Genomic DNA, 16,928 nt, shown 5'->3' with positions numbered 1-16,928 from the left:
ACCTCCGGGATATGCATAGTATTTGCTTCCTCACGGATGAATTCTATTTTTATTTTTATTTTTGAAAAAATTCTAATTTTTTATTATTAGCATTCTCAAATATAATTGGAGTATTAGAATTACAATTGGTCCCTTAAACATATTTATTGATTTTATATTTGTCCTTTAACTAATTAACATTATAAATTAATCTCTTAACTTTAATTATATTTGTTATATTGATCAATTCCGTTAATTTTTAGTTTTTTTTTTTTTTTTGACAATTTCCGTTAGTTTTTAGTTTTCTCAAAAAACGTTAATTTTATCTCCAATATAAAAATATGTTTGAATTCAATCATATTTCTTAGCATGGGTAACAATATTACTCATAAGTGATTTACTTACTCATAAGTAAATCATTTATTCATACTCATAAGTACAAAACGAATAACAAAAAGTAAATTTTTATTTTTAGGAAAAATAACGAAAATGACAAAAAAAAAAATGAAAAGTAAAAGACTAATTTATAACTTTATAACGTTAATTACCGGACGAATATTAAATTAATCCATCAATTGTCCAATTTATCCTATTAAAAAAAAAAAAAGGAAGGAACATTTGATCTTAGAACGTGGCGGAACAATAGCCATGACCATGACTGTGCTGCTGGGTTGGAATGGATAATAGTATAAGTAATGAGAGTATCAATGAATGCAGAAATGTTGTGGGTTTGGTTGGGAAACTGAAAAATGTTGGCATATATTATTAATGTTCTTCATGAGCTCGTCAGTTGTATTATCTTCATCCAACAATTTTATCCAATTCTTTAAACACAAACAACAACATCAACAGCTTCTATTATCCAACTCTTTTCTCTCCCTTCACAATTCGCCGCCGCCGCATGCTTCATTCACCACCAAAAGAACAAGGCGGCTCAGTGGCTTCATTTCCAAAGCGGAAAAGCATAATAATAATAATAATAATTCAAGCAAAAGAAGCAAGACGAGGAGTTGGTGGCAGAAATTCTTTTCGGAGGACGACGGGAATTGGCTTGGTTTGAAGGAAGATGATATGGCTGAAGAAGAACAAGAGTTGTCTGACTCTGAAGAACAACAAGAGTTGTCTGAGGATGAAAAGTTTGAGGCATGGAAGCAGAGAGCCGAAGCAATTATAGAATTGAGGGAAGCGCAAGAAGATACAAGGAACCAAGAGGCCAGGAAATGGGAAGACTGGCTTTTGGAGGAAGATAGCAGCAGTTCTTCTTCTTGGGAGAGGGGAATCAAGGATTACAGGGAGGAGGTGCGAGCTGATGATTATGATTCTTCCTCTGAAATGGGGGGGATTGTAAAGTCTGTTAGGTCTTTGATTTTTGGAAGAGAACAAGATGATGATGATGATGATGATGACTTGCTTTATGAAGACCGCGTTTTTCAGTATGCTTCTTCAAACTCGGTAAGTGCATTTCAATTCTTCCAATCATTTATGTGCTACTGCTTGCTTAATACTACATTCTCTATTCACTTACTCAATTCCATACACCAATGTGTTATTACAGGCTAAATTTTTGGCAGTCTTGATCATTATACCTTGGGCAATAGATTTTCTGGTTCATGACTATGTATTCATGCCTTTTTTAGACAGGTAATTCTTCGAAATCACTCAGATCTTATATTTTTCCTCTCAATTCATGCATCAAATTGTTTTCCTTTTCAAAAGTTTTATTCTGCTTTGCAAAATTGCTTCAAGTCATGTACACAAACACCTGTCAGGGACAAGGAAGATATTGGCCAGTGGAATGCCTTGCCTATTATATAATTTTCTAGTATGCAAGACCAAAGAGTTTTAGAGGCACAAGTGATAAGGGTCAATCTGAGATGTATTAGGTTGCTCAATGCCCATACCGGGGAAACTCATGTTTTTAGGACTATCATGTGTCACTAAATTGCAACCAACTAGGAACCCCTAAGTACACTCTGAAAAAGAAGAAGCCAATATATGCCCCTAAGTGCACTCTCACAATACAATACCAGTATAGTACCACATCTACAATACCGTCTTGTAAGGTGAGGATTACACTCACTTATAAACATATATTCAGGTCATCTTGCAACCGACGTGGGACTTCGTGGCCCAACGGATCGTGGAGGAGGCTCTGATACCATCTTAGAAATAGGTGTTGGGCCTAACTCAACCCTACAATACCGGCTTGTAAGGTGAGGATTGCAATCACTTATAAACATATATTCAGGCCATCTCGCAACCGATGTGTGACTTCTTAACAATAATATTGCTTCTACCATTTTGTTCTCAAGTACTTGTGTCATTGACCAATTATCCTGATAGCTCAAGATGTTAGGTGGGGGCAAATTAGTAACTTTTATATCTCTAATAACACGCCCACATAGTCCTCCATGCAAGAGTCCTTTGGGCTTGAAGTGTTTGCACAAGCCTACTTTCTCTTGTGCTGAAATTTAATTTAGTTATGAAGGGGGGCAAGGATTTAGCTCATGAGTATGACCACTTGGTTGTAGAGTCCTGAATACTGTTGTTATGCAGAAAAGAGTTGGGGTAGGACCTGTCATACCAAAGATGACTTAGGTGGTTTTGACTGGTGTGGAGGAGACCTGTAGATTCTGTAGTAAGGACATTAGTTCAGATGGAGGGTAGCCCAATCGTTAGAGGCAAAGAAGGCAAAAAAAAAAAAAAACTATAGGAGAATCTACTTAAAAAGACTTAAAGATCAATGGCTTGGCTAGACATATGATCTACGATTAAACATTATGGCTTTGTTTGATCCATTAGACAATTCCATGTTTGATCCATTTAGAAAGCTCCACCTAGTTGAATAAGGCTTTGTTTCTGTTGTTATAAAAAATTTAATATTTGTAATATGAATTATCATCATTGGTATTTGGCATAATTATCTTTTAGGATCAAGATATAATTACTTATGAAATTAGGAGTAATAATTTTGAATATTAATTTAATTAACTACAATTAAGATCTTGTAATTAGTTTTCATTAAAAATTTAAACTTAAATCTTACTTATAGTTATAGTAGTTTAAGGCATACTGCCTAACATATTAGTTTATCTTATTACGTCGAATAAGGCATACCAAACAGTCCTAGCAAAGATGACAATCGATGAGAAGAAATGTTCACTCTGAATATCCAGTATTAGTGCCTATTAGTTTTACTGATTCTCTATGCAGCTAAGTTTTTTATTTTATAAAGTAGAAATAAAGCTATTACTTTTACCATTTCTTTATTTGCATTCTCTTTGTTCTTGAGTAGAAGTTATTCATTATTGATCTTTTACTTGTGTGTTTGTTTAAACTTGTTGGATTTTTTTTTCCTTCTAATTGGACAACCAACTTTTTGCTTTGCTAGATATGTGAAGACTGTACCACTTGCCGCCCAAATGCTCGACGTGAGAAGACATCAAAAACTGGAAATAATTGAGGAATTAAGAATTGAGAGAGGACGATTTGAGCTTGAGGTAGAGATTGGTAAATCTCCACCTCTTTCTGATAATGAGGTTTGGTGGGAATTGAGGAACAAAGCGTAAGATCAATACTTTGTTTTTCCTGATTATTTTAAATTGGTTTGTCCCCCCAGCAAAATACTGCATCTGTTGGTAGAATGAGCATCAAGTGGTACTTTGAATTTAGGAAAGTCCAAAATGGAAATTATTTGATGATGTTAGCGATCATTCAAATTGGGTAGTAACAAAGCTTTGTTGTGTAAAACATATGGATTCACTCATGTGCTCTCTTGTTTCTTTTTGCAAGAGAAGATATCAAAAACATCTTATTCTTATCTTAGCTTATCTCTTAGGATTAATTTCCTTTCTTAGGTATTTTAAATTATCGCTTAGTAATAGTTTAATGTTTCTTAATTGTTATCATGATCTGTTTTCTTATTTGATTAGAATTATCAGTCTAGTTTTAGTATACTTCAGGGTCATTGCTTAGTGTATATATTGTCTATCAAACTATTTTCATAATAAGAAGTCTTTGTTTTCTTTCTCTTTTTTCCTTCCTTATATAAAATCCTCAACTGTAAGAACAATCATGCTAAAGAGTGTGCACTGTCATTTTTAATCTTCATTAATTCTACTTTAACTTTTTGTTATTAAAGAACTTGTGAACTGGTAGAGGCTATGAGAAAAAGGAGAATAAATCTAGTCCTGAGCTTGTTGGTTTATTGTTATGCTATTCTCTAGTGTATTTGTTTAAGATGACCTTGTTGATCTTCAATTGTTTTATAATTGTTGCCTTATTTCCCTTCTATTTTTTTGCTCTGATAGATTAGAGTTGAGAGACGAGTGGAGACTGGAGAATCGCAGAGCATTTGCCAACATATGGTCAGATACAGTTTACGGGATCTCATTATTTATTCTTTTGTACTTCAATAAGAGTAAAGTAAGTTTACGTTTTTTACTTCTGCTAAATGTTTTGATGCACTGCCAATTTTGTTGGATGTGTTTTCTACCATAAATATCACTTTTACTTTTAGATATATTATTACTCAATGTGGCTATTCTTGTCCCGATTAATTGGAACTAGTTTAAGGGGAATAAAATATGAATCTTGTTAGGAGGTAGTTTTGATTATGTTGATTTATTACCTTATTCCTTTCTCTCCTCATCTATGGGAGATTTGATTTCTATTTGGTCATTAATATCTTAGCAGATTTGATTTGCATGAATACACCCATTGTTTTTCCTTGCTGAATTCATTGAGAAATATAAAAAATTTCTCTAATGCTAGGATATACTTAGGAACCAGGACTGCATGTAAGGAAGCATTGAAGCTGATAAGCATTCATATGAATCAAATGAGGTAATAGAAAGAGCAAGATTATTTACTTTTGTTCAGAGCAATAAAGAGGACCTACAAAACAGTCTAGCATGGGAGGAATATGACCTTTAAGTGAAATGGCCATGGATTGGAAGTGGTGAAACTTGTGGTGTATCAGGTGCCCTGCAGGGAACGGCACACTGCTGCACTCAGTGAGTGTCATATTGGATTAAGGGATTCAACTAGGTATTTGTATGAGGAATGGTTTGTTGAGTTGAACTTGATGACGCAATAGCCTAGAAAGTAATCCTCAAAATCACCAGAAGAGTAGTAACCTGGACAGAAATGTGTAGATTAAAAGAAGGTAACCAGTTAAACCAAAAAGGAGAAATGCAACAGTACCCATTCTGTTTGGAACTGTTAGAATATAAAAAAGAATATTAGAATTTCTTAATCTTATATTAACTAGTAAGATAATATTAAGATATTCTAACATACTATCTTATACTCATATAGAAACTATCCTATGAATTCAATTAAGAGATTGGGATCTTCACTTGTCACCTAGGGCACACTTTTTGTAAAAAAATAATTAAACAAAATATCAAAAGTTCAAATCTCAGTATAAGATCAATTCTTTCTTTTGGACTTTCTTGATTAAATTAATGCTAATGACATTGTTAGTTGTAGATGGAGACAAAGAAAAATTATAGCCAAACCCCCTCTTAAGAGTTGTGTACTTGTGTTTCATAGTTTCAATAATTAGCAGGATTTGATTGTATTTGTTATTTGCATAAATTTGTCTCTGCAGTTTCCTATAATTAGGACATATTTGCTTTGTTCAGGTTTTGTTAGATACTATTCCCTTGTAATTCCTTAATTAGAATAGATTAGATATAGCATGTCTACATTGTTAATCTTGTGTATTTGATTAACCAAAAAAATAATATTCAGACCTTTTCACCTTTTATTTATTTATTTATTTATTTATCTCTTTTCAAGTAAAGAAAGGTTATTATGGTAGAAGTGAGTAAGGTAAATATTCATAGCTATGTGCAATTAGTGCTACTATTTTTGCATCTGTAGGGGTCTAAGACTCTTATTTTGCAGGAGGCTTCTTTATTACGGCAGATGGTTGGGGTTATGTTGCATTTGTCTTTTGAATATTTCCTGATTTGTTTTCCTATTTTGGTTGTCGATGTCTACTAATTATTTATTTTGTATTTTCATCTAAAATATACATATTAATTATCCTTTCTTTTGCTTCTGTTCTCATGTTGTGCAGGTAGCTTTGCTCAAATTTACTGGTTATAAAATAATAAACAATATTTCTGATACCGGGAAGGCATTTCTAATTATACTTATCACAGATATTTTCCTAGGGTAACCTCCTTTTCCAACCTTGTAATTGTTATCTATTACATAGGATTGTTATCAAGAGCGACCCTGTGGGGTGTCGCTGAATAAAGCTAAGATTAACTAAGAACTGACAGGTTTGATCGAACCTGCTGATACCATGTCACAGATTCTGGCTTGATGACTTACTTCATTGTATTGCCTCTATATATAATAACATGAGCATTTACAACTATTGGTTACAATACAAATATTCTATGCCTGATTCTCTAGTCTATTCTAGGAATTGAAATATATACAATCAAGGAGAGCCAAATCATTCCCTTATTAACACCCAAAGGTCTGCATGGACAGGATCTAAATATTCTTTGGCTCTCCAAGATGAAGTTGGATTCTTGGGAATGGTAATCTATGCTATGCATCATGCCATAAATACATCCTTCACAAACACTTTGATTGGTGTTCATTGATAAAAGACCAATCAACATATTCTTTTGTTGTAGCTTTTTAAAACTTTGACAATTATATGGCTACATCTATAATGCCACAACAAGGACTTGTTCTCCTCTCGCGCTTAGAAAAAAACCACTTTCTTGCATCATGGGTTGTTAGAGGTCACTGGCTGGCTCTGTTTCTTATAAACGATCATGCATGATGTATCATTTTTCATCAAATTTCACTTCATGTCTGTTTTGTACGAGGCCAACACTCATGATTAGAGATAACAAAGGAACATAAAGTAGATCATTCAAAATTTTTGGAGTACCTCTCGGTTGGACAACAATTACTCCTTTAATTTAAACATTAATTGAGTTGTAACCGCTTAAATTTTTTTCCTCATCCAATGAGACAAAATTGTCTTTGATACCAGTCGTATGACTGCTACAACCACTATCAATAAACCAGACCTCTTCATTATCTTTACAGTTAGATACAAAAAACTGCTTCAATTTGTCTTCCATTTTTTCTAAAAATGTAGCTTCATTCTTCTCCTTCATAATTGGACAGTTTAGCACCATGTCATTTGAGTTTCTACAGCTGGTAAATTGTATAAACCAGCATCGGTTGTTGGTCTGACTGTTTTTGGTAAGTTGTATAAACCAGCATAGGCTGTTGCTTGTTGGCACTTCCTTCTATTTACCACTGACAAACATCAAGCCTGACCATGACCATTGAAGGTAGTTGATCCCATTCAATTTGGGTCCTGTAATGGGAAGATGAGTGGTTGTCTCCAAGGTCACACCAGGATTGTTCTTGACATGTGATGCGGATCCATTTTCGTCCTCCTTATGCACGGTGATCTCCCTTTGCCATGCCTTATTTGGTCATTGGGAAAGATGGAAGGATCGGTCTGTTGCTGATACCATGAAGAGTTTCAGAGATTAGGGATATTGTATTCAGATTCACCATATGCTTCTCACATTCTCTCTCTCTCTCTCTCTCTCTCTCTCTCAACAGTAACATAGCTACCAAATCCATCTTATTTTAAGAAACAAATAACTCTAAATAAAAACAAATTAGTGCATCAGATTTCCATATTCTCCCTCAAGCTACGTTGTAGATGTTGAGAAATCCTACCTTGGATGTAAGATTCTCAAATGTTATCAAATGCTTTGGTGAGAATATTTGTTGTTTGCTGACTTGTAGGAGTATACTGAAGGGATATGGTCTCATTTTCAATATTTTCCTTGACAAAATGATGGTCAATCTATACATGTTTTGTCCTGTCGCGTTGAACCAGATTCTTATCAATTTTGACAGCAGACTTATTATCATACAACACCTTTATGGGTACCGAACTGAGGACTCCAATTTCATGTAGCACCCTTTTAAACCATATTCCATCACAGATACCTTGAGAAAGGGCTCTAAATTCAGCTTCTATTGAACTTCGAGACACAACAAGTTGCGTTTTACTCCTCCAAGTGACAGTTTTTCCAGATAAAAGTACAATAACCTGATGTTGAGTTTCTTTTAGTCACTGAGCATGCCCAGGAAACTTCAGGTAATATTTCAATTTCCCTATTAGCTACCTTCTGGAAAAATAATCCTTGACCTGGTGTCATTTACAAATGTTCGAGAATTTTGTACACTGCTTCCATTCTTTTATGGAACTGTTCATGAATTGGCTTACTGTACTAACTGCATTTAGCTAATGTCTGGTCTTGTTAGGACTTAAACACATGAGGAGTGCCCACCCCAAAAGATTAGTCCAATAGGTGGGAGAGCCTCATGGCTTAAGTACCACATTGAGCATTTTTGAAATACTCGATGTGGGACTCCTAACATTGCCACGCCCTTTAAGAGCGACGTACACGACGGCTTTCACTCTATCGGCACTGACCCAATGGTAGCCCTTTCCTTTTCGGTGGCCTCACTCACCTATCAGTATTCGGTGGAGCACCTTAATCCAGCCTATAGGTAGCCCTTTCCGTGGCCCAACTCTCAATGAAAGCACCAATTGTTAGGACTTAAGCACATGAGAAGAGCCCAACCCAATAGACTAGTCCAATAGGACTTAAGTACCACATTGAGCACTTTGAAATACTCGATGTGGGACTCTTAGCAGGTCTGGTGTGAGATAAACAAATGAGCTTTTCAACCAACCTATGATACATTCCTTTATCAACTTGTGTACCATCGTATAGATTTCCTAGCTTCATAGTTGCATCCACTGGTGTCTCAATGGTCACCCTAGTGGTCATGTCTCCTTTAAGAGATCTAGGATGTAATTTTGTTGGTAAACTTAAATTCCTCTCTTGGACCATGCTACTTCCATCCCAAGAAAATATTTGAGATTATCCGAGTCTTTGATCTCAAACTCGTAGCTAGAAGGCTCTTTAATCTCTTGATCTCTTTGTTATGATTTCCTGTCAGTACATTATCATCAACATATACAATAGGAATAACCTTCTTTTATGAGGGCAACTGTTTTGAGGCACATTGCATGATCTGTTTGACATTGAATGTAGCCAAACATCCTTACCACCTTTGTGAATCTATCAAACCAAGCTCTAGGTGATTGTTTCAGACGCTACAAAGATTTCTTGAGTTTACTGATTTTTTTTGCATTGACAGAGGTCTCATCCATTTGATAGAGGGGACAGTCAACATAAGATTTCCGTCAAGTGAAAGTAGAATCCGAGTTGTACTGAGCTTTGTCACACGTGCAAATGTCCCTTGATAGTCAATTCCATTAGATTGTGTAAACCCCTTAGCAACCAACAGTTCTTTGAATTTATTGATGCTTCCATCCGATTTTTGTTTATTTTCCACTCGCAGCCCTTGACGCTTTCTGGATGGTAGATCTGATATTTCCCAAGTTCCATTTCTTTCAAGTTCATGGATCTCTTCCACTATGGCTTCCTTTCATTCTGGTTTGAGAAGGGCATCATTTTGATCACATTTCCTCGTGTGCTTTTGTCCTCTAAATTTAGGATGGATTCAGGACAGTGGTGGATTTGTTGCTCGACCAAATAAAGGAATTGTGGTTTCACAACCAAAATACAATCTGGATCTCTTGGAAGAAACTAGATGAGTGGTTGTATGCCAGCTGACACCCCCATGGTACCTAATGTAAAACTTTGGGAGAAAGGAAGTGCTCTTGTTAACACTGGGAGATACCAGATGTTGGTTGACAAGTTAATTTACTTGTCTCACACTAGACCTGACATCACCTTCTCAGTCAGTGTTGTGAGTCAATCTATGCACGCTTCTTATGAAAAGCATCTCGAGGCAGTTTATATAATTTCGAGATATTTGAATACTAATCTTGCTAAGGATCTTTTTTATAAGAAGTCCAGTAAGGGAATATTTCTATCTGTACAGATGCAGACTGGGTCAGGTCAGTCACAGACAGAAAGTCAATGTCTTGGTATCGTACCTATTTGGGGGGAACTGTGACATGGAGAAGCAAGAAACAAGGAGTTGTAGCAAGAAGTAATGAAAAACTGAATTTAGAGTGACAACTCAAGGATTTGTGAAGGACTGGATTTCAATAGTCCTGGAGGAACTTTAGATGAAAATTGAGCTTCTATTGAAATTATACTCTGATAGCAAAGCCATCATTAGTATAGTTTACAACGCAGTTCAAACACATTGAGATTGATCATCATTTCATATAGGAGAATTTTTTTTTTTTTGACTATTTCATATAGGAGAAATTAGATGCTGGAAGTGTATGTCTGCAATTTGTGACTTCTAATCATCAAACAACTGATATTCTAACCAAGAGCTTGGCAAGACCCGTCTTTGAGCATTTGATAAACCTAACCATTAAGAAATACTATTTTAAAGTAAATGATCTACCTTTGCACCTGATACATGACAAAGCATTATGGCATTAAATGATTTAAGTAGTTGACCCCTTCAAATGGGAAAAGACTAGTCTCATAGAAGGTACTCAAATATTGATTTTACCGAACAAGACTTACACTGCACGTGGTTTCTACTTAATACATTTCTTATATGATAATTGTTGTTGTTTTCATCTCTTTTCAATACTAACCTCTGATAGGATATTCTATTTACTTTGTAAGATTTCCTACTTGAATTAACCTATTTGTTTTAGCTTTTTTTTTTGAGTTGTTGACTCTTTTTTGTCATATTGGGATGCCTACAGGTATCATTCTGAATCTGGTTGGGAAACTTTGATAGAGATAATTGTCGAGCACTATGGGCTTGAAGTTGATCAGGCTGCTATTACTATTTTTGTTTGTGTGATCCCAGTCACCGTTGATGCATGCGTGAAACTTTGGGTATTTTCTTCTCTTTAGTTATTGCTAAATGACAATGATTTTACAATAAAAAAACTATCATTCGCCCAATAATTTAGTCCCTAAACTATATAAATATAATAAGTAGTCCCTAAACTATATGATATCTGTCAATTTAGTCCCTACTCCCTAAAGTATATAAAAGTTTGTCAATTTAGTGCCTAACATCTTAATAGCAAAGACTAAATTGAAATTATGAAGTACAAATTAAAAGCCTAGGGGAGTACAATGAAGTAAGGAAACTAAAATTAACTCATCCTTACAAAATTGACTTGTAAGGTTACGATTGCCCAAGCTATATAATTACTACACATGCCATATCTCTAAGAAATGTGGGACTAAATCCACCCCTTCACACCCAACACAATGAAGGTGTTAGAGGCTCCAATGAAGGCAACCCAAATGCCGTAATTAGGCGGCTAGGGAAGGATTTTCAGCACACCCCCTCACGCTCAGGCTCCAATGGGCCTGAAGTGTGGGCGATGCGGAAAGCCCAACAACAGATAGGCTCTGATACCATGTGAGATTTTTATATTGAGTCTAACTCATCCTTACAAAATCGGCATGTAAGGTGAGGGTTGCCCAAGCTATATAAACACTACACAGGCCATATCTCTAAGCTATGTGTGACTAAATCCACCTCTTCACACCCAACACAATGAAGGTGTTGGAGCCTCGGAGGCTGCAATGAAGGCAACCCAAATGGCGCAATTAGTCGGCTAGGGGAGGACCGCAATGAAGGCAGAATTGCCAACAATTGTAAATGGAAAAATATTATAACTATGATACAGCTAATCAAGACTATTCAATTGTCTCTTAGTAAATGGAAAAATATTATAACTATGATACAGCTAATCAAGACTATTCAATTGTCTCTTAATGACTCGACTTTGATGAGCCTAGGGCGCAGATCTGCAACCAACAAACATTCCGAGTGGAAGTAGGACAATCAGTCATGTATGATTGGATTTCATAGTAGCTATCTCATCATTTCATTGCTGCTTAATTACTATTTTGGTCCCTTAACTAAATTTTTTGTTTCAGTTTGGTCCCTTAATTAATAAACGTTCCGTTTAGGTCCCTTAACTGTATTTCCGTTAGCCAAATTACTCACTTTCATTAACTTTTGACCCCAAAAGTATAAAGTGGACCAACATTGTAGGTGGTGCACTATAGACCTCAATAATTTTTTAATATTAACCATTTGATTTCTTTCTCAAAAGAACAACCATTGGATCTTGAAGATCTATTGCATCTAATGGTGTACTACCAACACCTAATTTTATTTACTTTTCTTCAGAGTTCAGACCTCATTTCTTCTTAATCTTAGTACCTCTCCAAAATATTACACCTCCATACCCTTGTAAGTGGAGAGACTGTTTCCATAGCTATAATCCATAATCCATGACCACCATGTAACAAAATACAACCTTGCCATTGTCCCAAGCCTCAATAAAATGACGCCTGTAGTAGGATTAGACTGTTTTGTTTGTGAAATATTCTGCTACGAAAATCTAAAAAACATGCTGCATTTGTCTTATATTACTACGAATATGAAAATTTCTATTTTGTGTACTGCTATATAAAATGGTCCTCTGTTTTTTTTTCTTGACAACACCTATATCACCCTTTATTGTTTTTGTGATGCAGCTATTCAAATTCCTCCCACGATTATCCCCAAAAGTGATGAGTATATTTCAGGAAATGAAACGTCACTAGTTTCAATTTTTCACCCTAACCTCATTCTTGTATGCATTTATTGAGATTTGCAATGTCCAGCATTTTTTGTAATAGTAACTGCTCCATGAGTTCAGCTGCTGGTTCATGTTACTCTCTTTTGCGGACCCACGCAAACGAACGGATATTCTACTGGTTATATACTAGTAGATGGCAGTTCAAGGTGTTTATGTGCACAGAAAGAATGGTAACTCAAATCTGCCAATAAATAACTCCAATATGTTATGAGCTTGAAATTCTCAGTCTTCGGTTTATATCCGTGGAATTATTTTTTGTTTGAAACAAATATTTTTATCCGGAGATTGAGTATGTGATGTGATGGTAAAAAACTTGATGAAATATTTTTTTGTTTGAAATCAATATTTGTATAATTGTATATGGCGGGGGGATGCTTCTTTACGAGGGATCTTCTTTTTTCACCTCCTCTATGTTCATTAAAAAACTTATTTTTATTTTTTTAATTACAAGAGGGCCGAAGTGTGGAAAGGAAACTAAATATTAACTAAATGAGGAGTATAGATTCCAATAGTATCAACTAAAAAATAAAACAACATTGATCTTGAATGAGTCTCAATAACATATCAAATAATTTTCAATTTTTTTCAAATTTTTTATATATAATTTATACGATATAAACTTTCAATCCAATGGTGGATTTTATAAAATTCGTTTTCGTTACGGTATAATTGCTAACTTATGCACTGTGGAGGACCTTTTTCACTTGTGCATGTTAAACTTGCCCTAAAAGTAGATAAAACAACAACACATAGAACGACAATCATCCAAGTCTCCTTGACACAATTGCATATATTGTTGTGAACACACGATTATATTATAACCGACGTGCATAGCATCGTTTTATTTTAAAAAAAGAAATTGAAACAATTATTGACGGCCAATGCCACCACAAAATGTACTGGTAGAATTTTGAATTCTGCATCTCACTTATTGGCTGCCAATGCCGCCACTGGGCTCGTCAGTTTTTTTTAGAACTTATGCAAATAGATTATGCAATTTTTATATATTATTATAAGTTTGTCAAAGTAGTTTATGATAAAATAGCTTATAAAATTACAATTTTTACTAGTGTAAACTTATAAAATAGTATAAAACCTAATTTATATTGCATAAACTGTTTGCATACGCTTTAAAAAAAGTTGGGCCAAACGGACGTGCAACGTCATTTTTTTAAAATTTTATACTAACAATTATTAAAGACAAAATCTAAGGCTCTGTTCGGTAAAAATAAGCTATATAGCTAATAGCTTATAGTTGAAATGCTAGTAGAATGAAATTAAATTGTTTGGCAAATTTAACTGTTCTAAGTTACAAAATGACATAAAATTAGATGGTTAGTGAGTAGTTATTATATTTAAAATAAATAAAGAAATAATAAATGAAAATAATAAGAGTAAAAATGGGACAAAATGTAAAAAGCTATAAGCACAAACGCTACTTGAAATAGAATCTCAAAAAACGTTATAAGCTAACTAGATAACCTTATTAACAAAAATGTCAATTTTTATCAAACAAACTTATAAACTAGTCCAATAAATTATAAGTTAGCTTATTTGACTTACCAAGCACACACTAAATGTAAACGACTAACTATTTTTTTTAATTCAGCATCATTTACTGGCGGCTTAAATAATAACTCTCAACAACACCTATTAACTAATAGTCCTACATTAGATGAGGTAAAGTCTGAACATGATCGAGTTTATAAGTAGAGATAATTTTCACCTTACAAGTCAGTTCTGTATAGTTGAGTTAACTCAACTTAAATTCTAAAATGATATTAGAATCTATCCAAAATTCGTTCTTCCATCTACTATCCAAAACTCGTTGTTCCATCTACTATCCAAAATTCGTTGTTCCATCTACTAGTCCAATAAATTATAAGTTAGCTTATTTGACTTATCAAGCACACACTAAATGTAAACGGCTAATTATTTTTTTTAATTCAGCATCATTTACTGGCGGCTTAAACCGCCACTAAGTCATTTTATTTCTAAGACCTGACAGCTTAGGCCAAGCCGCCACAAAATGCAACATTCTTTTTCTTTTGTAAGGCAACTACGCACGGGTCATTGAATGTTATTCAATATTTAAGTTTGTCATTATATTATGATCAAAATGAAGATTTTATGAAGAAATTGACATATCAAAGAGTTTGAAGACAAAAGACCAAAGGAGAAAAAGACAGGAAAAAATTTCAATGTTTTGGAGCTAAAACAACTTGACTCTCTGTTTTCTTCGCGTCCCCATGAGAACTATGTAGTGGCGCGATTTGTCACTTGCCTGTCCACGAGATTTATGCTGCACATGCATATCTGCGCTGACACGTCATAAAAAAGAAAATAGATGCTTTGAAAGTAAAGTATAGGGACGCGACTTGGCAGAATTATAGCACGTGATTTGTTATGAGTAACTAATCTCATCAAATTAGGGATTTTAGATGATTCTTTGTAAAACTATTTGAACAATGTAACTACGTGTTCTTATTTATGCAATCAAAACTAATAGTTATTCAATTAATTTCGTATTTAATGCTTTTTTTTATTTGGCCAATATCGAATTGATTTCAAGAAATAATTCACTACTGATCCTAGGTTTTATTACTATAACTAAATTAACTGTTTGTCAATCGTAATTGCTTTAGGAATAAAGAATTAGTTGGTATGATTGAGAATTTACCTTCAATAACGGTTTTGATAATATTAGTTTCGCCTAAGGAATTAGGATACTTTATTAGATAAAAGGGATCATGAGCCAAAGAATTGGACTTAATCTATTTTGTTAAATTATCGTAACTATTAGAGTTTGGTTGTTGAAAATTAGAACCTAGAGTACCAAATAGGGATACATAGAGGATTCGAAACAATCTCTAATAGCTCCGCTCCATTAAAAAGTTTTCGTCAATTTATTGCAATCTTTATTGTCTTATAAACCAAATATATGCCGCCAAGCATACCCCCTTATATTTACGTCCTAAATACGATTCAATTGTTTTGTCGAGATTGAACAATCCTTGCGGATATGAACTTTATAAATTTTATTACTTAACAATAAGTTAGTATACTTGCTAATTTTGTCATCAAGTTTTTGGCGCCGTTGCCGGAGATTGTTGATTAATTTTGACAAGACAATTTATTTTACTTAGGATTTTTTTTCCTGTTATTTTTATCTTATTTTTGTATATATACAATTTTCTCTTTATGTCTTAATTAGTTTGCTTTGCTGCTGAAAATTTTCTCCAAGTTTTGTAGCAATGAAATGGATTGATAACAGATTGGTTGATTCCGAAGAAATGGCTATCATTTATTATCAACTATGTTTACTATCTTATGAGCAAGAGAGGTCTGATGCAAGGATTTCAAGATTGAAGGTGAGAAGTGATTTTTGTGGGGTGACTCATCACAATGATTATTGTGAGGAGTCTTGTTTAAATGACGAAGAACATCAAGGGATTAAGATTGATTTCAACTCTCAACTCGAAAAGATTTTGGATGATTTTTTGAAGTCAAATCAAGGTTCATTTGATGGATTTAAAGTTGAATGTGCTAATCTTGTTGAAAAGGCAAATGAGTGTGAGAAGTTGGTTGAGATGGAGATGAAACATCATGCTATTGGAGAAGAAGAAAAATTGAAAAACAAGAAGAATGACATGAGAAGAGTGAATCGTGTTGATCTCTATGTAACATTTGAGTCCCAACCAATGGAGTTTAAAGAGAAAAATCTCTTGCAAAAGAAGCCTCATTCTTCTCCGAGGTGGGAGAGTGATTTTCCCAAAAGCTTAGTTGTTGGAAGATGGGAGCATTTGCGTCTCTATGCTAAGTTCATGGAGTTCTTAACCTACAAGAGGAAGAAGAAAGATGATGTGTTCTTGCTATCATTATAGGCCACCCTAACAGTGGTTAAGGAGTCAAGCTAATGACCGTAAAGAAGTACTTAATGGGAGGCAACCCATCAGATATGTTTTTATTTTACTTTTTAGTCTTTAATTTTTATTAAAAAAAAGGTAGAAAAAGAAACATACAAAAAAAAAAGAGTTAGTTATGGATGCCGTTTAGTGACAATCCCCTATGTTTCATCCTTATGTTACTTTGTTTATTATCAAGTTGAATGTTGTTATGTCTTTTCAATTATTATTATGATTAACTAATCTCATCAGATTATGGATTTTAGATGATTCTCTGTAGAACTATTTGAACCATGTAACTACGTGTTCTTATTTATGCAATCAAAACTAATAGTTATTCAGTTAATTTCGTGTTT

At 34.2% G+C, this 16,928-nt stretch overlaps 1 protein-coding gene across 4 annotated transcripts; it reads left to right on the top strand.

The window, feature by feature from the left end:
* The first annotated feature begins 597 nt into the window (after positions 1 to 597).
* Positions 598 to 12,886, top strand: LOC123908084 (chloroplast envelope membrane protein). 4 transcript variants are annotated; one of them, XM_045958590.1, is made up of 7 exons: positions 600 to 1,431; positions 1,535 to 1,620; positions 3,371 to 3,544; positions 4,290 to 4,404; positions 6,068 to 6,165; positions 10,760 to 10,895; positions 12,564 to 12,886. In XM_045958590.1, the coding sequence occupies exons 1-7, from the start codon at positions 691 to 693 to the stop codon at positions 12,630 to 12,632; spliced, it is 1,419 nt and encodes a 472-aa protein (XP_045814546.1). In that variant the 5' UTR covers positions 600 to 690; the 3' UTR covers positions 12,633 to 12,886. The 4 variants fall into 4 exon arrangements, with proteins under 4 accessions (XP_045814547.1, XP_045814546.1, XP_045814548.1 ...); XM_045958591.1 differs by lacking the exons at positions 10,760 to 10,895; positions 12,564 to 12,886 and adding an exon at positions 7,786 to 8,148 and having other exon boundaries at positions 598 to 1,431; XM_045958592.1 differs by lacking the exons at positions 10,760 to 10,895; positions 12,564 to 12,886 and adding an exon at positions 4,764 to 4,824.
* Positions 12,887 to 16,928: the final 4,042 nt, after the last annotated feature.

Source organism: Trifolium pratense, linkage group LG2 (assembly GCF_020283565.1).
Source record: "Trifolium pratense cultivar HEN17-A07 linkage group LG2, ARS_RC_1.1, whole genome shotgun sequence".
Lineage (NCBI taxonomy): Eukaryota > Viridiplantae > Streptophyta > Magnoliopsida > Fabales > Fabaceae > Trifolium > Trifolium pratense.
Note: the sequence above shows the minus strand (reverse complement) of the source record. Positions and strands in the feature narration are given on the sequence as shown.